Source organism: Delphinus delphis, chromosome 17 (assembly GCF_949987515.2).
Source record: "Delphinus delphis chromosome 17, mDelDel1.2, whole genome shotgun sequence".
Classification (NCBI taxonomy): domain Eukaryota; kingdom Metazoa; phylum Chordata; class Mammalia; order Artiodactyla; family Delphinidae; genus Delphinus; species Delphinus delphis.
In genome coordinates, this window is record NC_082699.1 from 7,533,266 (window position 1) to 7,560,577 (window position 27,312).

Consider the following 27,312-nt stretch of genomic DNA (forward strand, 5'->3'; position numbering starts at 1 on the left):
AAGTTCACCATCTGCGAATCAGAGGCTTCTGCCTACAAAGGTTCATACAGCACACCCATAGACCTCTCCCAATCATAACGTGAAAAAAATGCGAGAGATGAACTAATTCAGGGTTCGAATAAAAGTCTAGAGACCCCTAGACTTTAGGGGACCCATGAAACTCCTGAATGACTTGTAAAAATTTCCCTGTGGAGTAGTTTCTTAAGAAGAGGTTCCTGACTCCAAAAGAGTTGAACCCCACAAGATTCAAACCATTCATATATGCGTCGGAAAACAAGAGTTGGGGAAAATTAAGTGGCTTGTTAGATCAGAACCCAGGTTAGAAATCTGACTTCTGATGGTTCTAGTTTTCCATGTCTTCAAATACTGTTTGATTTCACTCAATGGGATAAGCCTGATCCAACTAGAACTGTCCTGTTTTTTGAAACAACGGCCACGTGCTGTATTTATATAGAAGCCATCAGCTGTTTGATCTACATAACCGTCTTCTGCTAGGCTGCCACAGGGTCTTAGAGGGGGGGATATAGCAGCACCCATATTGCTTGCTGCATCTGAAAAATGTCTAGAGCCACGGCGGCAGGAGAATCCCCCGTAAGACGCATCTCTCTGCAATGCCAATTTTTCTGAAGTAACCACCGCTCGGAACCCTTTAGTCACTTCAGATGGTTTCAAGTACACACTGCGTTATCTCACGTTGAAATGAGACAGAGTGAGAAAGGAACAGAATAATAGTCCAGGATAAAAGTCTTCAGCAAAACTCAAATGTCATGGCTGTACAGAGACTCTCATTATCACGTATATCAGGATGTACGATTTCATCGATTTTTAATGCTACTCTACTTAAACATGGTATTTGTTTTTAGCCAATTTGAAAGAGACGGATGGAGAGGACAGAGACAAGTCCTCACCTTCTGAAGGTAGCAGAGCTGAGCAGCCACTCTCCTCTGAACCCGGGTGGCACGCCAGTGGGTCTCAGACATTTACTGCGACCTCCTTATTGCAGGACCCCGATGATTCACTCAAAGTTCTGCTTTCTTTTCATGCGTGCATTTAAAGGGCTAATTTCTAGGGTCTGAGGTTTGGCACTCATTAATTTTAGTAGTTTCCGAGGTCCTGTGCACATCCTATAATAGACTTATTTTGACTTACAGTTCATATGTCATCATGTTAGAAGAGAAAAATAACACATAAGTCGGTGTTCTCATCTTATTCTCTTTCATCACCAGGCGATGATCCATGAATTAGAGGAAATGAATTCCTTGTGGTAGTAGTTAAATAGAGGGAACAAAGCAAATTGTACTTAAATAGTCCATATATGTGTATATATAACGAGATTTCATATATACATATATATATATATATATATATATATATACACACACACATATCTCTCCACCTTTCATGTACTGAACCTTGTTGTTCTAGTTTCATTTTCTTCTACCCCATTATCTAACTTTCTTTCTAACATCACTGCTCTCTCTTCCTGACCTTTCATCCCTAAAACAACCCTCATTCTGTCACTGATCAGTCCTTAATCTGATCTTTTTTTTTTTTTTTTTGAGGCAGAGCTTAGAGAAAAGAACTTTCTTTCCCCAGGAACACTGACGTAAACTTGCCTATCAACCCAATCCCCAGCTCTGGGCTCGGCCACTGTCGTCCCATCATTAGGATAGCTACTAATGAGCCACACAGATCGAAACTTACTCGAGACGTAGAGATTACAGAGCTCGTGGCTCCACGGGAAGTGCTCTGTATCATGGAAGATGCTGAAGAAATACGAACTTTCTCACAAGTCCCTAAAAATAACGCATTTTAAGAAAGGAAAGAGGGAGTCTCCCAGGAGCAAGAGAAAGTCCTAGAGTTACGCTGCTTAAGGACAGCAGCCGCCAGTCAGCCCCCTGTGGCCACCAAGCGTTCGAAATGTTGTTAGTCTGAACTGAGATGTACTGGAAACGTAGGATTCAAACACACAAAGTCAGACTTTGTATGAAAATAAGGATGTGAAAAATCTCATCAATGGTCTGTTACACTGATTACATGTTAAAATGATATTTTTGATTCACTGGGTTGAAACAGACTACCTGAATTAACTTCACCTGTTTATTTTGACTTTTTTTTACTGTGGCTACTGGACAATTTTCTCTCACACATGCGGCTCACGTGGTGTTTCCATTGGACAGGACTGGTCTAGTGCCGCCCAGCACACCGGCCTTCAGGCACTCAGCATTCTGGGGTTAAGACGGCTGACCTCAATTAACTGGGGACATAAATGCGGGTAGATGAGAAACAGTGGTTCTCAAAGTGTGCTTCCTGGAATAAGTGCCCCAGACCCACCAAATCAGCAACTCTGGGGTGCGGCCCAGCAGTCTGCATTTTTTTGTTTGTTTTGTTTTGTTTTGTTTTGCGGTACGCGGGCCTCTCACTGTTGTGGCCTCTCCCGCTGCGGAGCACAGGCTCCGGACGCGCAGGCCCAGCGGCCATGGCTCACGGGCCCAGCCGCTCCGCGGCACGTGGGACCCCCCAGACCGGGGCACGAATCCACGCCCCCCGCATCGGCAGGCGGACCGCCAACCACTGCGCCACCAGGGAAGCCCCAGCAGTCTGTGTTTTAACATGCCCGCCCGGGGGGGATTCTGTTGCACACTCAAATTAGAGAAACACGGACACAGAAGAAAATGCACAACAAATGTTCCACATCACTTGGAATCATTTTCAAACGTAACCGTGCTGGGGTCCCGCAGCATCCTGGTCTGCAGGGTTAATGGCCACTCAAATCCCACATGGAGCATAAAAAAAGCCTGCTCCTCAGAGGTCCAAGGCCAGACGGGCTCCCAGACCCCACAGGCCACAAGCATCTGTGCCAGAAATCGGGCTAGGAAGAGTCCCACTTTTCAATCCACAGGAAGTCAGAAATGGGGAAGGATGAAGAAGAGGCAGGATTGGGAGGAAACAAAATTTAAGACGGTTTTCCGAGTTCTAACGGGCGTATATGCACACGGTGAAAACCAATAACAACATCCATATTCCTCCGTTTCACTGGCGTTACTGGAAGTTGAAAGAGAAAGGACTAAACAAAGACAGACACATCTAATCTGGGAAAAGTAGGTAAGTTAAGAAATAGAAACAGGTGAGTAAGAGGAACGTGCAGAAAAAGTGGGGAGAAAAAAGACAGGAAAATGAGAGTAAAACTGAAGAATCATTTGTGTGTGTGTGTGCACATGCTCACATATTTGTACATGTGCCATCATATCAGAATACCACGTGTGATCAATTCTGAATATTGTTCACATTTTAAGGTCACTGTGAAATCAGAATGTGTCTTACAATTTCCGTTGTCAGATTTGATTAAATTTGGTATTTTTATTCTGCTCTCAGAATCCCATTTCCAAACATAACAATCCAGCTGAGGGAATTCCCTGGTGGTCCAGTGGTTAGGACTCTGTGCTTTCACTGCCACGGCCTGGGTTCAATCCCTAGTCGGGGAACTAAGCCTCACAGTGCAGCTACAAAAAGCCAAAAACAAACAAAAACAAAAAACAATCCAGGTGAAAAAAAAAATTTTTTTTTCACTTCGGCTTTCTAAATGCTTTAGACAACTGTTTAGCTTACAGTAATTTAATGGTTACAGATCACTTTTTTAAATGTTTTAAATTACACTCATCCAAATCCATCCAATTGTGTGGGGTTTTTCCCCTAGCATACGATGTGCTAACCAGGAATAACATGAAAAAGTCAACCAATCAGGAGCTTCCAGTCCCAGATGCTAGAATTCTTAGTGCCCAAGAAGATGCAAATGGTCCACGACAGGCTTAGCTGTCAACACCACACTTCAGCCGCTGACTCCTTCTCCCCCCACCCACCTCCAGCAGCTGTGCATTTCCTAGGAAAGCATTATGATCTAGAGCTTTTTCCTTAATTACGTTGCAAGTGCAGACACTATTATCCTGTGACAGATGACGCATTTCAAGATACAACTGTTTCTACAATAATATCCAGCTGCTTTATTACATGTTACGTCTATAAGAGGACACATGATTTTTTTCAATACAAAGTTTTCTATTTCTCAATATAATCAACTTAGTAGCCACTCCACCTGCCATTGGCTATTCCTTTTGTTATTTTCTGTATCAATCCTCTGTCCCTCTCTGCCTCCTTCTCTGTATCTCTCTGCTCCTCTTTAAGTACAACAGGATGAGGCTTCTCAATTTTTCTTGGTTTTGATTCTAGAATCACATCCTCTCTCTTGGGTTCCTCTTGTTTGTACTGCCCTCTCTGGACCTTCTCTATTTTGGGCTCTGCTTTCTATGAAATTATATGAGCAGCAACAGTGAAACATTCAAGTCAAGGACAGACTGATTTATATTCTCCTAAAATTATAATTTTTTCCTACATCACTCTAAATTGCATTTTAATTTACCTGCGTGTGTGTGTGTGTGTGTGTCCATTTCAACATTCCTGCCCTCTGAACAGACGCTATAATGGAGCTCTGTGCTAACAGAACCTACATCTTCTTTCTTGAAAAGCCACAGCTAACTGGAAAGTCGTCTATTTCCAAGAGCAGTTGGGATTATTCCTTCCAATGGACATTCCTTTGCCTCTGGCTCCCTTTGAGGAAGATACAGCTTATTTCCCAGTAATTGAGGAGCATCACTTAGTGGGTTAGGGCTAGACTTTGTCACTGGCCTTACTCAAAGGGACAATACAAAGCAAGGCTCCCTTTGAAGACAGCGAGACTGAAAGGCATGACGATTTGTCTCTGGTTTTCGCATAGCATACTGGTCGACGTGGAAGTAAAACATCCTCGTTCACATTTACAGACTGTCAGTTAACGTTCCCCATACCGTGCTAGCAAGGGAATCCTTAATGGAATTCTAAGTGGAACTGAGAATTTTCTTTTCTGTGGCTCAGCAAGGTTAATTCGAACTGACTTCCAATAGACAGACATTTATTGTGGTTATAGAGAAAAATTTTATTTTTCACTAAAAGATTTGACCTATTTTTAGAAAATTACCTTTAAACTGCTGAACAAATGTGACTGTAGACCCCGAGCTCCTTCTACTACTTCTGCCAGTCTCCTCTCCTTGTGACTAATGTCAGTTAAAACTTTTACCCTTGGTCCCCTTCTCCTTTCAGCTCAACACTCCATGGAAACATCTCACTTCAGTTAACAATTCAGTTAACTGGCAATGATGGTCCTTGTTCATGAATCTTGTTTGCATGATGGCAACTCTGAAAAGAAATGAAGGCTTTCTCCATGGTAGAGCCTCAAGGCAAACTGCTTGGATGGGCTGGGGTGTTGACCTGGAACACCGAGTGCAGCATAACGGAAAGGGATGGTGGAGGAATAATACTGGAGAAGAGAAGCCAAACCTCAGCAACAGAGAAGTGTCAATACCAGGATCCACCAGTGAACACACAAGACCAAGAAACAGGAGTCAAGGGTGAGAACCCAGCAGCGGCGTCTGGGCACGTGTTTATACAGTGTAGTTATTTTCTACCTGGGTGGGCAGCATGCATCCTATTTAAATTCTCTGTAGCATTTGTCACTATTAGCCTTTCTTCTCCGCATCTTGGAGATACTCTCTCCTGTCCTGGACTCACTCCCTCCTGGCTGTTCCCAAGGCCCTTGGGCAAGTCCCTAGTTCCCCATGTGCTGCCATCTCCTCTACCTACACTGGGGTTTTGCCCTCAGCTGGGCTATCTTGCCTCTTCCTCAGCTTGAGCTAATCTGATCATCAAATCCATTTCTTCTTCTTGGACGTGAAGCTAGAATTCACTTCTCAGCCTCCCCTGCAATCAGGTATGGCCATGTGATTGAGTTCCAGCCAACAGAATGTAAGCATAAATGGTGTTCGCCATTTCTAGGTCTGGCCCTTTAAAAGCAATCCCCCTTTGAGAGCCTCCACGCTCTTTCCCTTCATGCTGGCTACATGACCACACCTAAGGACCCAGAAGTGAGGTATTAAAGATGGCAGACTGTCTTTCAACCCGGTTCCCTGAATGCACAAAGAAAAGCCTTGGGCTTCCCTGGTGGCGTAGTGGTTGGGAGTCCACCTGCCGATGCAGGCGACGCGGGTTCGTGCCCTGGTCCGGGAAGATCCCACATGCCGCGGAGCAGCTGGGTCCGTGAGCCGTGGCCGCTGAGCCTGTGCGTCCGGAGCCTGTGCTCCGTAACGGGAGAGGCCACAACAGTGAGAGGCCCGCGTACCGAAAAAAAAAAAAAAAAAAAAAAAAGAAAAGCCTTCACTGTGAATCAAAAACACATTTGCTGGATTTGTAAAATGTAAAAACACATTTTACGTATGTAAAAAATAAATTCTTACTGTGATGTCACTGAAGTTTTGAGGTATATCTGTTACAGCAGTTACAACCTTTGCTATTAAATTCCAAATCTATATGTCATTAGTCCAAACCTCTACTCTTAACATTACACTCAAACTTCTAATTTCTTTCCTCTCCTTTACTAGACTAACTCCTAATATTTTTCAGGAGTTATTCCCTGGACCTCCCAGTCCGGATTGGGTTTCTGTCCTTTGTGTTTCCAGAGCACCTTACTTATGACACAACATAGCTGTCTAATAGTCATCTGCCTCCACAACTCTATGGTGAACTTTTTAAGAGTAAACACTGTGTCTGAATCTCTGCATCCTCTGTGTCTGGTTGGCAGTCAGGAATAGTTTCTTGTAAGAAAAAAACAGATGAATGAATAAATAAAGGAATTGGGGTCTGTCATATTAAAAATACGAAGGCCCAAAGGTGGTGTGATCAAAGTTTCTAAAATAATGAAACAATGAAGATGCTGAATGGGGCACTTTTAAAATTAATCCTTAGAAAAAAGAGAAATAAGAAATTGTTAAAGGTTGAAAGAAGGATTTTAAAGATTTAAGGACAAACAAAAGAAGGCTTTCCTGAGTAGTGAGTAAACTTGAACTTCTTATAAAATGATAGGGGATATAATAAAAGTTTGTAAAAAGTTTCTAAAGGAAACTTGGTTTATTGAGAGGACTGCCCAAGTCTTTTGAGACTGATCATGAAGAACAAGTACAGCCTTCCAGAACACATCCTTAGACAGACCTCTGGGGGACAGGAGACATTTAAAGCTTTTTTTGTAATAATATCAAAACCACTGTTTAAACACCTTGTAGTGATGTTGCCTCCCGCTCTGCCACCTAACACCCTGGGGACAGCTCACCTTGGAGACACACCCACTGTGCATTAGCATGTAGGGCACCTATGCTGTACCCAAGGTGGGTGGTAGGTGGACAAAAATGGGGCTAGAGAACAATCCAGAACTTTCCGGGGCGTTCTTTTTAGCGCCCTCACCCTCTGCATACAGGATTTTCCTGTGCAAGCCAAGAAAGAGCTATTACAAAGCCTGCATGTGACTTACAGAAATAACCGGCATTCTCACTTTACTTCCAAGACCTTTTTTCTCTCCAATGCCTGGGAAAACCCACATGAAGGAATAACTATAATAATCAAACGTTTGGCTATTTCACTGACTTCTATTTACTCTATAAAAACCGACTTTTAAAATACAGATCATAAATGAGAGCTGGGTTTTCTTCATCCTTGACCTTTCCATTGCTTTCACTGGTTCAAGACATTTAACTTTTATCTGAAAAGAGGTGACTGATCTAACTGATCCAAAGGGAGCCAAAACGTAAAACAGACATGTTTCCCTTTTGTAGAGACAACATTTAACCTTTAACGCAGAACTTCATTCTGGAAGATTTAAAAGCACTGCACTCACCTGTAGCTGGGATATTGTTAGAGGGTATCGGAATAATATCCAGGTAACACCTTCACTGCAGGGCGGAATAGTGAGAGAGCCTTCGTAGACCCAGTAATCGCGCAGCAGAGGGTCTGTGCCATCACGTGGGCGTGTCACGGAAAGGCAAGTTAATGAAAAATAATTTGGAAGATTCCAACAATAACTTTCAAATTTACAAACTGTCCAAATAACACTTCTCAGACGGATGTCATTTTTAAACTAGAGCCTCACGTTTGTGTTTTTAATCTAATCATCATGGAGAAAACAATCAATAAAAAACATGATGAATCCTCTTTCTATTATTTATAGCAGTTTCTCTCAATGGGTTACTATACATATTTAAATATGGCTGTATAAACTGGATGTATATAAACCTGATATACTATATTATATATACACATATTTGATATATATACTATATACTATATATATACTATATATCAAGTTTACTCACTTGAGGAGAAGTGTATCCATTTTTTTTTTTTACGTTATTGGATGATTTACCTGACTGATTATACCCAATATCTATTGAATGTTTACGACACGTGAAGTACTCTTCTAAGCATTTTACATTAACTTATTTAACTCTTACAACAAACCAGTGACATAGGTCCCATTATTACCCGCACGTTTCAGATGGGAAAAATGAATCACAGAGGGTATGTAATATGCCCACGGTCACTGGGCTAACATCCTGGCCAGAGCCAGGATGAGAACGAAAGCGGTCTGGCTTCGAAGTCTGTGTGTTTAAATTATCTTTTTAAAAATTCAGTTAAAATAAATTTGTGTAAAATACAAAAAAAAAAAAGGTCAATAATTTGTAACTATTGGGATTTAAAGGGAGAGACGGCTTAAGTTGTTCCCAGGTGTGATTATTTAGAGCTTTTGATTCTTTTAAGCATGTTAAATCATACATCTGATTTTTTTTAATAAAAATGAGAGACAAGAAAACAGTCTGTGCATTTAACCATGCTGTTCTAGCTACCTCTATATCGCTTCTTCAATAGCAAAATATTGAAATTGTATTATGATAGAATAAAAAAAATCATTCTTATAAAATCTTGTAGCCCTGCATTAGAAGAATCTGTGATTAAATATGATGGGTGAGTGTTCAACATATGGAAAAACTGGTTTGTAGCAGTGCAATTAAATGTAGAAAGTAGAAGATACGATGCATTTGGTTTTGTTTGGAACACCAAAAAATTTCACATAGTTTAGGCAGAGAAATGTGAAGACCAAAATTTTGTACAAAACAACCTTTATCTACAAATTATATTTTGAGTATTTTATATACAATTCTTACCTGTTCAGGCATACCTCAGTATTTAGAAATAATAGCTAAATAATAATATCATTGCAAAGAGGTTATCTTTTAAAATTAGATATAAAGTTTATGTCACACCAGAGATTAATAAGAACTGCACTGACCAATCTTACACGTATATCAAGGTTATGTTATTACAGTCGTGCTTTACACAGAGGAGGCAATTTGTAGGAATGAAAATCCAAAAGAAACCTCTTCGTGGATTAATGGAACTAGCGGTAAAGTGTTTATTCTTTCAAAAGGTTTACTCCCAGGTTTAGAGCAATCTGAAACTGGTACCAACTACAGAGAATACAAATTGTAAAGAATCTTTATTAACTAATAGGATATAGTTGTGTATGTTCTGAGGGAAACAGTGCAGTCATAACCACAGTTAAAATTCATCTTACGCAGATGAACGCTTACCTGGTAATAAAGTGTTAGGATTAAAGCAGGGTATTGTTTTGGACTTCCCCTGAAACAGAAAACAATGTGCCCCATGTTAACATAAAATTTCTAAATTTTAGAATAAGAACATTTATGAGCACTAAAAATCCAGGTTGAAGTCTTTTCTGAACGGCTTATCAGACCCCACAGATTTGTGTCAATCTGTCTTCTTATTGGAGCCACAGGGGTTGATTCCAACAAGACACTCCTGCCCTGAGTCTGTAGCTCTTTTCTCTGCTGCTGCAGCTCAATTTTCCCTATAATTCCAGGTGTGAAACTTAACATCGTCCAGTGTCCATATGCCCCATGTGAGCTACCTTTCCGGCTCCTGGCGCATGCAGACCAGAGACTTGGGCACTGGCTCAGGGAATTCTTTGGTAACGACTTTCTTCCTGGTACTACGATCTCAATTCCTAACCTTCTTGGCAGGACGGGCTGCCTCCCAAATTCTCGGTTTGCCCCCCTTGGATTTGGTAGCTCAGCTCTAGGACCTATCCTGGATGCTCTCCTCCTCCAGAGGGGAAGAACTGACACTCAGATGAAAATATTAAATTTCAATACACGTTTATCAAAACTAGATTTAAATTTCAATAAACTATTTGTACCATCACCAATTCACATGTCTGATCACTATTTTAAATAGTCCCATTTAAAATGTCGGTCCTTAGACAGACAGACCTGTCACGCCAGTTGGATGTCTCTTATAAGATTACTCCACTAATGCAGACATAACAGGGAAGGTAAGTGCATGACCTCTTGCTCTCTTCCTTACTTCTGGGGACTGCTGGACACATTAAAGAATCCAGCTTACTTACCTCCCACCATCCTCCTGTATTCCGTAATGACTGATGTCACATTAGCTGAAGCAATAAAGGAAAATTTCTCAACCCATTTCTATTCAACAAATGCCAGTGAAAATGTGTCCTTGTCCCCTTTTCACCAGCTTCTGTGACCAGTCTGTGCCTTCCCTTGGCAGCTGGATTCGCTCTGAGCCTGCGCTCAGGAGACCTTCTGTAGAGGTTCTTGCCTGGTTCCAGATGCTCTGGGCTTGAGCTAGTGAGTCTAGAGCTAGCGAGACTGTTTCCAGACAGATTTTAGGGTTGGCCTTGGGTCTCTGGACCCCTGTGCGGTATCTCCAGCACCCACATGGGACTGAACTTCTCCCCCACAAGGCCACTCAGATTCTACTGGCTCAACGTGAGCATAAAAGGTACTGTTTATAAGAGAACTGGGCTTCCCGGCAATTCTAGGCCGAATCGCCACAGGCTCAAATCAACCTGAATCACCTTCTGTGGGATATATCATCTTATGGCTTATAGGTACTTGTCTCTTTTTTTCTTTTTACTTAAATACTTTGAAGTGTGGTTGCCACAATTTTTATTTGTTTCATTTACACTACCTTCCTATAACCAGCGGGCAGAAAGGGGTAACTCGGCTGGCCTGGGTTGCTCGAATCCACAATCCAAAAAAAAATTTAAAAGGCCTGTCTTCAAGACTGGCCCCTGGCTGGCTCCTGGGAGACAGTCTCTGAGCCCTTGGAATATGCTGCCTGAGAAGAGTGGCTCTGTGTGCCTGAGGCCTTGGGTCAGGCTGCACCAGTTGGACCAGATAAGTATATCCCAACACTGTGATTTATGGTGAAAGCCCGGTTTTGCTCAGGGTGGGGGAGGGCTAGAGTCAGAGTAGCTGAGGTCAGTCCCTCAGGCACTGCCGGCTGGCATGACTGACCCCCAATAAAATCCCTGGACACCAAGGCCCAGGAAAGCTTCCCTGGTTGGCAATGCTTCACACCTGTTGTGACCTCACTGCCAGGAGAATCAGGTGTGTCCCTGTGCGACTCCACGGGGCGGGGCTGTCTGGAAGCTTGTGGCTCGCTTCTCCGGGACTGTAGCCTTCCGCTGGAAGAAACCACAACCAGGAGGCTAAGCACTTGGCTGTGAGTCCTTTTAGGGAATCTCCCAGCCTGAAGGTGGGCTTGGAAGCCTCTGACACAGCCAGTAGTTTTATTTTCTTTTAAAGAATGACTTACCTTATATTGAATATCCTGGAGGATTTCAGTTACAGCCTTCAGGCCTACGTGTTCTTTTCCGATCTGCAAAGTGTAAAGCATAAACCAGAACCATAAAGCTTTTAAATATGTAGCTTCTACTTAAAATAACCAACAGAAGTGAAGTTCAAGTTCACCTGAATGTTCTTCCTGGAGAACAAATGCCCTTTTTAATAACAGCCAGGTCAACATCTACTGAAGGCAATTAAAGGTGTAACAGTAACAGAAGCCAGTACAAGAAAGTATCAGATATGTTCCTAGACATTTCCAAGAATCCATTCCAAATTCACCTTGCTAAGTACAGGTTTACCCGCTGTGCTATATATATATAAAGTAATAAGACTGCGATATAGAAATTTCAAGGATATTTCTGAATCAAAATTATTCAACACATTCCCAAAGCCTTCCATTTTCACCCTGGGCATTTCTAGGTCATTACTATAAAGATTTTATCCGTGTTGAAAAACTTTTATTAACTCAGAAAAATGAGTACATGGTTTCACACGTACTCATTGTCCTGTCACCAAAATCAGGACATTTCTTGATTACCACAGGACATAGTTCTATAATCCCCTTTTTATTCTTAAATAAATAAGAATATGCTGTTCGTAGCTTTCTATGGTTTTTTTCCGGGCCCCGTTGAGTGGCTTGCGCAGTCTTAGTTCCCTGACCAGGGACTGAACTCAGGCCATGTCAGTGAAAGCTCCGAGTCCTAACCATTGGACCACCATGGAATTCCCAGTAGCTTTCTCTTTTAAAGCATTATGTATCGTTACATTTTTTCAGTGTATAAAACGTTCCAAAGAATTCGAGACTTTAAAAAGAATATGATGTTAAATATTCTTGACTCTAACTTGAAAAATTGTAAGTGCAATCTGATTTCCATTTTTCAGCCAAGTTTCAACAGTCCATGATAATGGAGGGCAGTCACAGCAGAGACAATTTATAACCTCAGACAAACAATCCTTGTTACAGTTGGCTTTTTCTCTTCCCCATACATTTTGGACATATATACACTACCAAATGTAAAATAGATAGCTAGTGGGAAGCAGCCGCATGGCACAGGGAGATCAGCTCGGTGCTTTGTGACTGCCTGGAGGGGTGGGATAGGGAGGATAGGAGGGAGGGAGACTCAAGAGGGAAGAGATATGGGAACATATGTATATGGTTAACTGATTCACTTTGTTATAAAGCAGAAACTCACACACCATTGTAAAGCAATTATACTCCAATAAAGATGTTAAAAAAAAAAATTTTTGGAGAATGACCTACAAGGAGCCAGAAGAGCTGTCACCATGTTTATATTCCCTGTTTCTCTCCACGTGATCCAACTGGGAAACAGGCTAGGTGAAAGGGCATCAGAGGAAAGAGGTAAGACAAAAAACTTACATAACCTAAGATAGGCCAATCAGTTCAAAATAATTGAGACATCATTTTCCAAGTGTTTGCAATTCCTGAGATAGGCACTAAAAACAGAAAATGAATTCTCTTAAGTTAAAAAATGTATATATATATTATATGTGCATATGTGTATATATATATATACACATATACACACACATATATGTATATACACACACACACACACATATACACACACATAAATACATACACACACACACACACACACACACACACACACACACACACACACATATGTATATCTTAGGGAAATTTACTCCTGGGTGCAAAAGCCTGGACCTGTAGGCAGACACCTTCACCCCATCTTCAGGGGAAACAGACCCCTCTGTTGTACTGGTTTAACCACAATGTAGCACTTGGGTGATTACACCCACAGGTCAGCTCTGTCTTTACTTCATGCATCTCTTGTCAGAGCTTAACTCCTTGAAGAGTCCACATCTGAACGTTGTAAGGCCACACAGTGTAGTGGTCCAGGAGCAAAGGTCACTTGCATTGGATGCTGGATTCTGACCCTGACTCTCTTTTTAGGCTTGAGCAAGTCTACCTAACCTCTGTGTCCTGCAGCTTCCTCTTCTATACAGTGGGGCAGACAAAAGTGACGGGGTTGAAGACAAGACTCAATCAAACAAAAACCTTAGAACAGGGACTTCCCTGGTGGTCCAGTGGCTAAGACTCTGCGCTCCCAATGCAGGGGGCCGGGCCTGGGTTCAATCCCTGGTCAGGGAATTAGATCCCACGTGCCGCAACTAAAATTCCCGCATGCCACAATTAAGACCCAACATAGTCAAATCAATCAATCAATCAATCAATATTTTTAAAAAACAAACCTCAGAACAGGGCACGGTGCACTGTATGTAATTCAGTGACTATCACCCGGACCACCCATCAGAATGCTACATGGCATCGAACACAGTTCTTACATAAAGCAGCACTTAGTAACTCTTACTGGCTCCTTCTGTCTATAAAGGTTCTTTACCTTATGGGCAAAACTTTGTATTTTGTAACCAACTTCAGCTATTGCTCGATCTCTTTCCTTCTTTGTCAAAGTTTTGTCTGAAGGGGTTACAGCCATCAAAAAGAAAATATAGATGGATCCTCTGCACACCTCAGCCCCTAAAATCCTACAGCAGTCCAGGTGGCAACGCAACATGGGACCAAGAGTCTGCCAGGAACCCAGTAACTCCTGACCCTCCCCTCGGCCATCTTTCACCGCCGCCCCAAATGCCAGCCCTCTGGTGAGTTTCCTCTCGGACGACCTCAGCCCTGCACTGCCCTGCGCTTTTCCGCTTCTAACGCTAATCCCCCCTCATTTTCCACCGCAGCCTCTGAAACTGGATGACTCCGCAGTTTTGACAAGCTCTCCTGCCACCTCCCCCAGGGGGTCTCTGTGAACCCCTGGGGTCTGCTCAAGGCCACCACCCTCCCAAGCCTTTGGAGTGGACACTGTGCAGTCTCCCTCAAGACAGGAGTGAGAGCTGTAGCCAGCTCCCAGCTGTCACTTTCAGATGGGTCTTCTACCCCACAAGCCCAAAGCCACCCTCCTCCTCTGAGCGGACTGCCCTCCCCCGCTGCGATCCTGCTCTACTGGTCACTTACTGACCCGCCGGTCGTTCGCAGTGCTCATCCCCTCCTGCCGTCACTCCGGAGGACTTCAGCGTCCCTGTGCGCGACCTGTGCCCTCCCTGGCCTGTCTCTTTACCCCTCAGTTCATGCCCGTCAGCTCCCTCCCACCTCAGCAAACCAATCCTAAGAACACACACTGCATTTGTCTTCACTCTGAAAACTGCGACTCCAAACAAAGACCATTGCCTCTGACCACAAGTGCCCATCCGGCCAGCTCTCTCTTCTTTTCTCTCTCTTCCTGTTCACCGATCACAAAGCGTCACGCCCCTCAGGTCCCTCCTGGCTTCATCCCTTTCCCTTCCTGCCTATGCTGAATGACACCTCTTCAACCATTCTCCATTCTCTAATCCCTTTGTCCTCCTAAACCTTATGCTCTGTAACGGATCAATACAACAATTAATTTGTTAGAGGGACTTTCCTGGCAGTCCAGTGGTTAAGACTCCGTGCTTCCATTGCAGGGGGCATGGGTTCAATCCCTGCTCGGGGAACTAAGATCCCACATGCCGCGGGGCACGGCCAGAAAAAAAGAAAATTGCTAGAATTCTCTGCTCCTCTCCCTGGATGATCCGCTGTCCCGTACCATCTGTGATGTCCAATCTCAAGTGGGTCTCCCACAAGGACCGTCAAGTCTATTGTCATTCCCCTCCTGCGCTATCTCAAAACCCAATCCCACACCCATATTTCCTTTGCTCTATAAATAATTTTGCTTTGCATGTCTCAGATAGTACAGGTCATCGGGCATAAACTCCCCTAAATTCCTGGCTTTCTTCACCTAAAAATGTGTGCCGTTCGTGCCCACCCTTTCCTCCTGGCCCTCTATTTCGGAGAAGGGATGGGGCCCGTCCTGTCCAGGGTCAGTCCATCCACCTAAGCTCTCATCCCACGCCTTTCCACCTCCTCTGAGGCTTTTCATCAATTATCCCCTTTCTTGCTGGTATGTTTAAACAACATCTGCGCTAGCCCTTTTTGCTCAGAATAAAAACACAGGCCCATCTCGGATCTCAATATGAAACAATCTGAACCTTGCTGTGCACATCACCACTAGTTATCACCCCATCTGTCTTTGAGTCAAGCTTCCTGAAAGGGAAGTCTATCCTCACTGCCTGGACTTCCTCCCCTCCGCTTCTCCCAGCCTCTGACCTAAGTGCAAGACCCCCGCATGCGGTCCTTTCCTCTCTGCCTCAGCTGACATTCCCAATCAGCCCTTCTTTCCTCCGTGAATGTTTGCTCTATAGTTTCTGCGACTCTGTTCTCTCCCGAGAAAGGCATTTTCACGTAGATAACCTGGGTTTTCCCTCCTATGGAAAGTCAGAGCCAGAGTACAAGCTCCCAAGCTTTGCCTGCCTCCAGTAATGAGCTGGTCCCAGGGAACGGCGATGTTTGGTCCCAAGAGACTCGGCTTCCAATCTAGTGCACTATTACTGCATGCCAGCTGTTCTACACTGAGAAGCAGTAAGTGAAAACATCAAGTTATCATACTGAATTCCATTCCCAAGTATGTACTGAGTACCGCCTCCAAAGATGAAACTAACATGTTCCCTCCCCTCCTACAGATGACTATTCGGTTATTTGTGTTCTTATTTTTATTTTATTCTTATTGTTTCTAATAATGAGACGTTGCCTTCTACTTCTACTGCCTCATGCTGTCAAATCTGGATGCTCTGTTCACTTTCTCAGGTTACAAAAGATGGACTTTAACAGTTATTATTTTCAATATACTAAAAATTATCAAAATATATTTGTAGTATCATTTGAAACATTTTTCATCCACATTTTGTGATTCCATTCTCCTTATACAATGCAGATATAAAATAGAAGGAATATAGGGCCCTGCCTGTGAAAAACGCATGAAATGAATTGAGAAGATTTATCTTAAAATGTAAGGATTTGTTTTAAATTCCATGACATGTGTTATACTTTAAAAACATGGATTTCAAAATACTAAAAGGCTAAATAAAACTGGAAGGCTACTTTCAAACATCAATAAAGAAATATCTTAGCGGTATTTATAACAGGAAATTGTTGGAATTAATACTATTGAAATATATGCCACCCCGAAAAAAAAAGGTTTCAAAAGGCCCCTTCCTCAGCACTCTTTGGAAAATTAAGTTATTAAGGACCACTAGGTTATCCAAAGGCAGCCTGGAACCACACAGAGTGGACAATGGTTTCTGGTCCTGCCTGGTGACGTCAAATCCCTGTGTGACTATAAACAATGACGTGGCCTCTTTGGCCCTTGGTTTCTCTTCTATAAGAGGTGGAAGGGGGAAGCCTACAATTTCCAGGGTCTCCTTCACCTCTCAATCTTTTATTACATCAAGTAATTACAACAAGACAAAAGATTTAAGAGATTCACCTTAGGAACTAAATTAAAATTTTACCTTTGAAAGCATATGGTCCGCTTCTGTACGTGTCACTAAATTTATATAATATTCTTTTCGCCCACCAAAGAGCTCAAATCTAAACTTTACATTGACTATATCCACCAAGGTCTTTGCCGCTCTCATCCTATCAGTGTTTTCTACAAGGCACTTCAAATCATCTTAGAGTGAAAATTATTAATAATGAATAGCTAAAGGAATCTACTACATGATTATAGTATTGATTTCTCTTAGATTTTGCAGGAAGGCGAGGTCCAAAAATATTTTCTGAAATTCTTTTTCAATAATAAAATGAACTCTGCCTTCAGGAGACGTTTTCTAACTCCTTTCTCCAAAGACCCTGAATGCCACTCCGAAGAAAAGTTCTAATAAGCCAATGAATCATTTTCTACCAGTGAATATGGCTACTCATCCTTGACCCAGAGAGATCAAGTTTTCCATTTTTAAAGTATCAGTGCTCTCTGTATAGGTGTTTAATGTCACCTCTAAGTAGTAAAAATGAGAGAGAACAAAAAACCCTTTGCAAAATGAATTAGAAATAAGCATCTCTGCACAATACAGCAATCATAGCAGGAGACCATTTACCTGAACAAACAAGGCAATGATGGCGATTCCACGGGGCTTCCCCACAGCCTCATCGATACTGCCAAACAAGGTGGAGTTCCAGTGTATCAGGTGGAGCTGGGTGAGCAAGAACAGACAGGTAACCTCGTTACTAACCGTACTTCCGCTCAGGAAAACAAAGACGTATCAACTGCTCCTTGACCATATCTGTATGGTGTCATATGCAACGAGAGTATCACAAACAGACACAGAGATGACTGGTTTAATACTGGTTCTCTGTATGAATCCCTCCCTTCTCATTTCTGAACAGAAGCAGTGCTGAATGCCACTCAAGTTCTGCTTTTGTCCTAATCAGGAGCACATCTAAGAAGATTAGCAGATTTAGCTGCCTTTCCTTAGACGCCATCCCCTCTGGCTCTCAATAAAACAGAACTCCGGTCTGGGCACAAACACCAGAACTCATTCGAAGGATTACCACCTACATACTCAAGTACTGTGTCACCCAGTATTTCCATCAAGGATAATAACAAAACCAGTCTCCAATTCTGTAAGTTCTTTCCACTCTCTAAGAATATGTAGACAGATAGCATCCTATAAAAGGCGCCGCATCTTTTTAAAGCATGGTAACATAATGAATGCTGATGGAGAACTCTAAACGAAAGCCATTTCCTGTCCTGGAGATAAAATTTTACCTGTGAAGGAATGACAAACAATACTCCAGAGGATTCTCCCACTACTAGCCCCGTAAAGCTCTGTAGTCTTCAGGTTTATGTAGAATGTGCACTTGCTCCTACAGTGCTGATAAAACGCTTGCAAGAAGCCAGATTCAATTCCCTGGTTAAAATCAAATGGCCGCTGAGGTTCTCAGTGGAACAGTAGCAAGGTAAACCTTCCGCCTAGAATACTAATCTTCCTCACTTTAGCTTTTAATCAAGTTACCATTACCTGCTGCCTGAAAACAGTGACCCATTTAAAAATTAGTTTTAATCCAAAAAGACATACTAAAATTCAATCACCATGTCATTTTAGCATCCATATTAAAATATTAAGGAAAATTATCATGAGGATTGCCATGAACTTTGAGGTTTCTCCTGCTGAATTTGTCCAACTAGAATTCAAGATTATAAAGCTGACCACTAGGGGGAAGTAATGAGGTCCTCTGCCTATAATAGAAACGGTCACCCAGGACAGGTCAGGCTATGAAAAGCCCACATGAACTTGGATTGTCCAGTAAATGTAACTGGCAAGGCACTGCCTTTAAGAAAGCGATGTTCTATAACCTTTCAGTTAGTAATGAAAGACAGACCAATTTAATCTTTCCTTTTCCGGCTGCAACAATAGCTTTGGCGTCCCAGTGGTACAGATAAGTGTACAGTGGTACAGATAAGAACTGATTGCCTTAATTAAATCAACAAAAAAAGCCCAAGGCTGAAATCTATTTTTATTCCACAAATTGCAAAGTTCAAATCAACATTTTTCTTACTTCTCATAGCGACAGTATGGAGCTTTTTTTTTTTTTTTCTGAAACAAAACAAACCAAAAAAAGTATGTTTGGGGTTTTTTTGTTGTTTTTTTGGCCACTCCTCCATAATTCAGCAACATCATCACTCACACCTGTTCCTCAAAACCTACTTCACATGTTTTTGTGTTTAAAAAATTGAGGGTCTCCACTCCTTAAGTGTGTGCTGTACATGGCAACTTCGTTTTAAAGAGTACAGTATGGGGGAATTCCCTGGCAGTCCAGTGGTTAGGACTCGGTGCTTTCACTGCTGGGGCCCAGGTTCAATCCCTGGTCAGGGAACTAAGATCCACAAGCCTCGCAGCACACCACTGTACACCACCCCCCAAAAAAAGAGTACAGTATGGAATACCTGATGGTGGAGAAATATGGCCAACACCACCTGGGCCAGGTGACCAAGGCCAACATCGGCAGTCATCAGACATGTTGATATAGGCACCCTGGACATGATGTGATGAAAAGGACATTCTTCCTGTGTGCTCTTTCTCCCAATAACGCATAACCCCAGTCTAACCCAGAGGGAAACGTCAGACAAATCTCAAGAGAGGGACATTCTACAAAATACCTGACCAGTATTTCGCAAAACTGTCAAGGTCGTCAAAGAACAAAGAAAGCCTGAGACAATGTCACAGCCAAGAGGAGTCTAGGGAAACATGAGAACTAAATGTAAAGTGGTGTCATAGGTGAGATCTTGGAACAGAAAAAGGACATTAGATGAAAATGAAGGAAACTGAATAAAATACTTAGTGTATTGAGATTGGTCCACTAATTATAACCAATGTACCATACTAATGTAAGATGTTAATAACAGGGGAAACTGGGTGTAGGTCAGGTGGGAATTTTCTGTACTATTTTCATAATTTTCCTGTAAATCTAAAACTGTTCTTAAAATATACAGTCTATTTTTTTAAAAAAAAGAAAGAACGAAAAGAAAAATGAAGGGACGTCCTGGCACTTCCACTAACTCAAGCTAAAAAGGATAACAGAAGATCGCTATGGCCCTTGTGTGACCAGTACAATAACACAGAACGAAAATAGCAAGAGAATCTCTACCACCTGTTGTCTGCTCTACCACCTGGGTCTTACCATCAGCTGATACTCCAGTAAGGAGCAAAAGAGATTCTTCCCTCACACTCCACAAGGAACCCACACTTCAGAGGCAAAGCTCCAGCCTGGTATTTACTGAGAGACGCCCCTCTCTTGGAGGTGCTTTCTCTCATTAAGACCGAACAAAACATCATCAGAAATCCCCTTGCCAAGCCACTAGAGGATGGTTAATTCAAGGACCAGGCAAATTTCCAACACATTCTGGAAACCAGCTGTAACCGGTAGCGGTCACATAGATGAGCCGTCCACGCCCATCGCACACTCCATATGTTTGCTGCCTCTCGGCCTGTGTTCCCTGAGCCCTGCCTCACTCCACCCATGTTAGTTTGCTGCCATAACAAAGTGCCACAGACTAGGTGGCTTAAACCACATAAGTTTATTTCCTGAAAGTTCTGGAGGTGTGAAGTCCGAGATCAAGGTGTGGGCAGGGTTGGTTTCTCCCGAAGCCTCTCTCCTTGGCTTGCGGATGCCCACCATCTCCCTTGACCTCACATGGTCTTTCCTCTGTGCACGTCTGTGTCCAAATTTCCTTTTCTTATAAGGACACCAGTCATACTGGACAAGGGCCCCCACTAGTGACCTCATTTTCACCTAACAGCCTCTGTAAAGATCCTGTCCCCAAACACAGTCACATTCTGCTGTATTAGGAGCTAAGGCTTCAGCATATGAATTGGTTGGTGAGGCGGGAGGGGTGGGGGGGGGGAATTCAGCCCCTAACACCGTCTATCTCCCCGCTTCCCTTTCTCCCCAGCTTAATGAAGTTTTTTCAGGTCTGAGAAGCCTGAATTATTCACATCACCTTCCCGTCTCCCTCAGCCCCTTCTTTATTCCTATTATCTTATATTTTGCCTTATATTAGTGTTGCTTCTGTTTCATAGAGCAAAGCCACAGAGACAGGAAAATCATCAGTGCCTGTGAAGAACTGAGTACTTTGGGGGTAACTAGAGGGCACATAAGACCAGCAGTGACAGGAGAGATGGGGCTGGAAAGTTAGAGGGGTTTGGATGGCACAGAGGTTTAACTTTTATCGTAACTGTGCTTTGGGAAACACTAAAGCAATATATCATTGCAGTGAATATTATCATTACTTATGCTGCTTAGAGTCAATCAAAATCCCCCTTCAAAGGTTCTTCCGACAGAACGGGGATGGGTGGAAGTATTTGGCGTGGGAGGTGGGAAGGTAAGCTAGGTGGCTACCATGAAAGTTCCAACAGAAGATTACGATACAGGTGTGCGATGATTAACTTTGTGTGTCAACATGGCTAGGCTATGGTGCCCAGTTGTTTGGTCAAACATCAGTCTAGATGTTGCTTTGAAGGTATTTTTTAGCTGTGGTAACATTTAAATCAGTCGACTGAGCAAAGCAGATTACCCTCCATTATGTGGGTGGGCCTCATCCAATCAGTTGAAGGAGAAGGAATTCTACCTCCGGAGTGAAAAAATCCTACCTGCATTTCCAGCCTCTGGCCTGCCCTGCATACTTCAGATTTGCCAGTTCCTTAAAATAAATCTTAACTCTCCTCTGTCTCAGAATATACATATACTGTTTCTCCTGAGAACTCTCATACAGGTGGTACAAACAAACAAAAAGTGTGTGACGAGAAAAAAAGTGTGGAGATGAACGGAGGTTTAAATCTGAACAAGATTAGAAGCAACGGGAATAAAGACAAAGGGCTCTAACAATTAATGTGACAGTGTTTGCAATCTGTTCTTCTAAGACTAAACATGGCTCCTCTGGCAAAGGGTCGGGGACAAAATGATCTACTGCTGCTCAAAAAGAACAGAACGTCTGCTTACATTTATTTTTATCCAATGTCTTTTCATTTCAATTTTCCTATGCTACACAAAATAGATTATATATTATATATATAATACACATAGCACATCTATAATACATATGAGTGCATGAATTAATTTAGTAATAAATATGAACATATTGAGGACATGTGCTCTGAAATTTGTCTGGGCACAAATGGATTTGAACGGAAAGGCATTTGATACTAAGGATATGGTTTAGATAATGATGACGCAGCCCATGGAGTCCCAGGGAGGCTTAGCAGAGGTCCAAGCAGACAGTTATCTGCTGAGGGCACATGGGAGACTCATTTCCAAGTCTAACAGTGCAGACACGCTCTGGGGCGGGGCAGGTCTACGGCAGAGGGCAGAACGGCAAGGGGCAACACTGCACTTGTGCAACTCTGGTGCTAACTTCTTAGAGGCAACAGCTCTCATAAAAGACTTCTGAGCTGGGAGCCACCAGCCTTAGACGCTTGTCTCAGCTCCTAGCTCTGCGAACCTCACAAGCCACCACCTCTCAGAGCATGTCTCCCTATACCGTAAGGAGAGCTACGCCTTAAAGCTCGGCTTCTTCACACCTTCTCTGTCCTCCCGTTGGGCTCTCTTTACCCCCATATTCCTATCACATTTCGCCCTCCTTAGCTTTAGTTACACGTGACCCACAAAGGCAGAGAAGCGGGGTGATGCCTTGGAGGGAGGCAAGCAGCTTTCCAGTTTGCAGTGCAGCCCAAGGTCATCAACACTGCTCGTTTCTAAGGAGGACAAGGGTTGGAGAGCGTGCTGATTCCGTCCGCTGCCTCGACTCAGAGGGGCCCCTCTGCTCAGCCAGCTCACTCCTCCGATGACACAGGCAGGACTTGGCCTCACGAAGGTCTCTGGAGCCTAGACCTTCTTTGCCTGCAAACACACGGGACAGCAGGTGGCAGAGGGCTTGCCTCTTGCAGTCTGAACCCAAACTCCTACCAAGCTTGCCAACAAGAACAGCTGAACAACAGATGATTCTTCCTCAGCGGAAGCGAGGGGCAGCTCCCCACCCGCTCAGTGACTCTTCCTCGAGAAGCAAAATGTTCTGTCTTTCTCCCAAACTGGGGTATCAGAGCAGGAAGCCCACAGTTAAAGCTGAGTCTTTCCTCACCTCTTACCATTCTTCCTCCACCCCACCCACCAAGGCCTCCGTGCACGTGGCCTCGTGTGTTAACAGTGTACGTTATTACAGAGACATAAAAGAGCAAAGACCCATTATTACTCTGTCAGCATCACGACCCTCACTCCTTCCTATTAAAAAAAATCTGACCCTAGGATAACAACGGTAAAGCAACCTTTTACAGTTTTAGAGAAAATCTTTGCTCTTTTGCTGAAGGGCTCCCAAATTCCAATTTCCTGCCATTGATTATGCCGCTACACCATGAGTACCTGCGAAACGTTCATCTTAATGTACTTAACTCACAGCAATAGATAAATGTGTCCAAAGTTATGAAACTGTGACAAGCCGTAGCCTTATAATCATTTATTTGTCACCGAGAAAAAATAAGTTTGAACAGTTCGTGGCAGCCTAACAGAAAGCTATCGTCAAGACAAATGAGGTTTATTATTAACACAAATAACACAACCGCATTAGAGTACAAAAGAATGAATCATGAGGAATGGAAAAAGCAGTAAAAACTGGAAAGGCAATTATGACTCACACGTTTCTCTCCCCAGCCCTGTACTCACACAGGTTCTGTGTCTTCTATCTTCAAATGCTTAATGGACATTTCCTTTCAAGTGGCTTCGAGCCACTTCAAGCTGAGTATTTCCAGAACTGACATCCATTCCCTTCAAAGGCACCGTCTCACTGTTTTCTTCATGGAGCCCCCAACCCCCCGGGGAGCCCCACCCCTTTATCTCCAACTCACCAAGGCTTTGCTGACCCCTAATCATTTGCATTTCAAAGCTCAACCAATCTCTCTCTAACACTGCTCTCACCGTATTTCTCTGTTCAAAATCTCTAACTTCCTTCATTGCCTGCCCATACAGGGCTTAAATTTCTCCAACCCCATCCTTCCCCAACTATCCCCAAATACTCAAATCAAGTGGGACTCCTGACTCCTCACAACACCCTCCCCGTCCCGTTTCTGTTCCACTCACTTGGAATGCTGTTCCCCCCGTCTTGCCGCTTACCCAAATTCTACCCACCCTCCGAGGCCTCCACAGGCATCTGATAGACAGATAGATTGGAGCTGGAGATAGAGATAACATGAACCAACAGATACGAAGGGAAAGGGATAACAGGTCTCTGTCCTAAACCACTAACCAAAAGTAGGATGAGTCCAGTTTTAGGTGTCGAAAGTTACATCATTACAATCAAACTGGGTCCCATCAGTAAGAGATGCAGAACCAGAATTGCCTGGAGAAGCAGGGGCTCGAGGTGCAGACTGCAGACATCCCTAGATACCCAGAGAGACAGCCTTATAAGGTCAGCTCACCCAGGGGTCAAGTCCCAGAAGAGACCAACGGAAGGGTAAGGACTGAGCTTTGAGTAAGGGTGAGATGAGGGAAAGGGGACTATCAAATACGCAGGAGGAAACCCAGAAAATTCCAAAGTCCTGTTAGGACCAACGAGAAAAGACTTTCTGGAAGAAAGCGTGGTTAGCAGAGTCAAGGCTCTACCACAACAAAGCGACAACAGCTACAAAAAAAAAAAAGAAAAGAAAGAAAAGAAGGACAGAAAGAGACTTTGGACTGATGTCTTTAAGATAATTGAGAAGGCGGCTGCAATACAATGAAAGGAGCAGAGGCAGAGTGTAAAGACATCAGGATGAACAAGTGGGGCAGGGCCAGCTCAGCCTAGAACGTGGGTAGTGAGCATCAGAAAACAAATCGAAAGGTAGCTGTAGGGAGGGCTGAGGGATTTTTTTTTTTAAATAAGAAGAATCAGTTTGCCTGAGTTTAAGAAAAATTCATCTTTCACTTGTAGTATTCCTTTTTTTAAAATTGAAGTATAGTTGATTTACAATGTTAATTTCTACTGTACAGCAAAAATGATTCAGTTATACACATATATATACATTCTTTTTCATATTCTTTTCCATTATGGTTTATCACAGGATATTGAATACAGTTCCCTGTGCTCTACAGCAGGACCGTGTTGTTTATCCATCCTATATACAATAGTTTGCATCCGCTAATCCCAAACTCCCACTGCATCCTTCTCCACCTCCCCCATGGCAACCACAAGTCTGCTCTCTCTGTGAGTCTGTTTCTGTTTCGTAAATAAGTTCATTTGTGTCGTCTTTTAGATTCCACGTGTGTCACCTTTAACTTGTAATATTCTTTTAATCTACTCTTTTAATGGGCAAAAGTAAAACCTGAAAGAATCACAGGCTGCTATAAGTGTTGAAAAATCAGAAGTATTCGATGCACCTATGACAACAGGTGTAACTGAACCTGAAAACCATTTTTCTGAAAACTACAGTCATCAAGACCCTTCCTCTGAGCTAGACCACAATTCAACACAGTCACAGAAGAAAAGGGGTCACCAAGAGCATGTCCTGGTTTTTGTGCCCTGACTTAACTGCTTTCCTCGGTCCCAGAGAGTCAACCGTGAGAGTTGTAGCAGATCTCCCACTAGATTTTGAGTTTCCAGAGCCAAGTTTCTCACCCGGCTATTTCTCACCCTATCACACCCAAAATATCCATTCTCAGCGCACTGGGAAAGAGCTACAAAATTAGAAAAGGAAAAAGAAAGGTTCACGTCTCGGCTACACTTAGGATACTGAGGGTTGAAAGAAGGAAGACGTTAAGTATTGGAATTTTTAAGACAAGAAGACTGAAAGTGAAACGTCTGAGTAACAAAATGGGAGCTTTGAAAACCAGCAGAGAAAGCACCCCTCTCTCCATATCCACTCCTGACTGTGCGGAGCAGCCATCCATCTGCAGATAAATTGAGATTTAGTGTATATTATTTTCAGGTGCTGTGGCACTTAAGATGTCATCGTCAATATATCATGCCGCTATGATTCAGAAAAGGACATTCAAGGTGTAGACATAGAACAGTGACAAAGCGCTGTAAAGCAAGGAATGGAAAATAAATTATTTGAAACTCTACCTCTAACTGTCGCCTACTTGTCACATTTGCCTAAACTTAATGATGTACTTTCTGATATCGGAAAAAGAGAAATAGGAGGCTGTGCTGGAGCATTTCAGGGCAACTTCATCTATTAATATATTAATATCAAAAGCTACTTATATGTTCTTAGGGTTCAGAATCCTCAATTTGAAAAGGCACTAGTAAATCAACTACGCTTCAATTTTTTTTTAATTTTAAAAAAAGAAAAGGCACTAGTTTCATGTAATTTATGAAAACACTTTTTCCAGAGCAGAATGATTTCCTCTTTGCTAATTTCCTTTTGTTTACCTCGATTTTGCTGCCTTCTTAGGAGCAGGGCATCGCAGTGTGGTTAGGGTTCTTTTCCCAAAAAACAAAGCTGCCTTTAGGAAATTCACTATGGAAGGTTGGAAAAGGCTCACTGGAGCGAATCGAAGAAAAAATACATCATTTTGAAATATTTTATATTTAATGTAAGATCAGAAGCAGTTAAAACTGATTCACTGACATTGGTTTCTTGGTTTGCCAGGAAATATCCTCTGTCTTATTTGTGGGTTATGGCTGCAATTAAGTCACTATAACTTAGATCCTCTATATTTCATGTGTCATTCTATAAAATAAAGAAGGTAAAGAGACTGTCAAAGGGTCTTGGTGTTATAGAATGTAAGTCATCTAGAGACTGCATCTGTTATTCGATCCCCCTCTGCCCCCAAATGAGAACCACATTTCACAACAGAGCTCTAAAATAATCAAGGCATTCATCAAAACATTTACTGAGCACCGATAACATCTAGGGTTTTAGTGTGCACTGCTTTCAACACTGGAAATACAAAGACCTCCAATAGTTTTATAAAAGAATCCAGGGCGTGAATAAATAAAAACATGAAATTGATAGTTCAACAGAAGAAAAAATGAGCACAAAGGGTCTGCGTGTCCTGTAAATGACAGAGGATGTTCTGAGTATGTGTATTTATTTAACGAGCACTGGTACTACCTGCTCTGCCAGGCGCTGTTCCTAAAAAACATCACCTCGCTCAGCCCTCACTATCATCTTTACAATGGTAGATGTCATGACTGCCGCCAACCCTGCATCTTTTTTTTTAATATATAAATTTATTTTATTTTTATTTATTTTTGGCTGCATTGGGTCTTTGTTGCTGCGTGCCGGCTTTCTCTAGTTGTGGCGAGCAGGGGCTACTCTTCGTTGTGGTGCAGGGCTTCTCATCGCGGTGGCTTCTCTT

At 42.7% G+C, this 27,312-nt stretch overlaps 1 protein-coding gene across 3 annotated transcripts in view; it reads right to left on the bottom strand.

The window, feature by feature from the left end:
• The window catches only part of CA8 (carbonic anhydrase 8), a 213,792-nt gene that overhangs the window by 21,915 nt on the left and 164,565 nt on the right, over positions 1-27,312 (bottom strand). For all 3 annotated transcript variants that reach the window (XM_059994686.1, XM_059994684.1, XM_059994683.1), the window contains exons 4-7: positions 17,583-17,678; positions 11,554-11,616; positions 9,504-9,552; positions 7,754-7,866 (exon numbers count right to left, since the gene is read on the bottom strand). In XM_059994686.1, the coding sequence (XP_059850669.1) occupies positions 7,754-7,866; positions 9,504-9,552; positions 11,554-11,616; positions 17,583-17,678 (321 nt within the window). The remainder of the gene's footprint in view (positions 1-7,753; positions 7,867-9,503; positions 9,553-11,553; positions 11,617-17,582; positions 17,679-27,312) is intronic.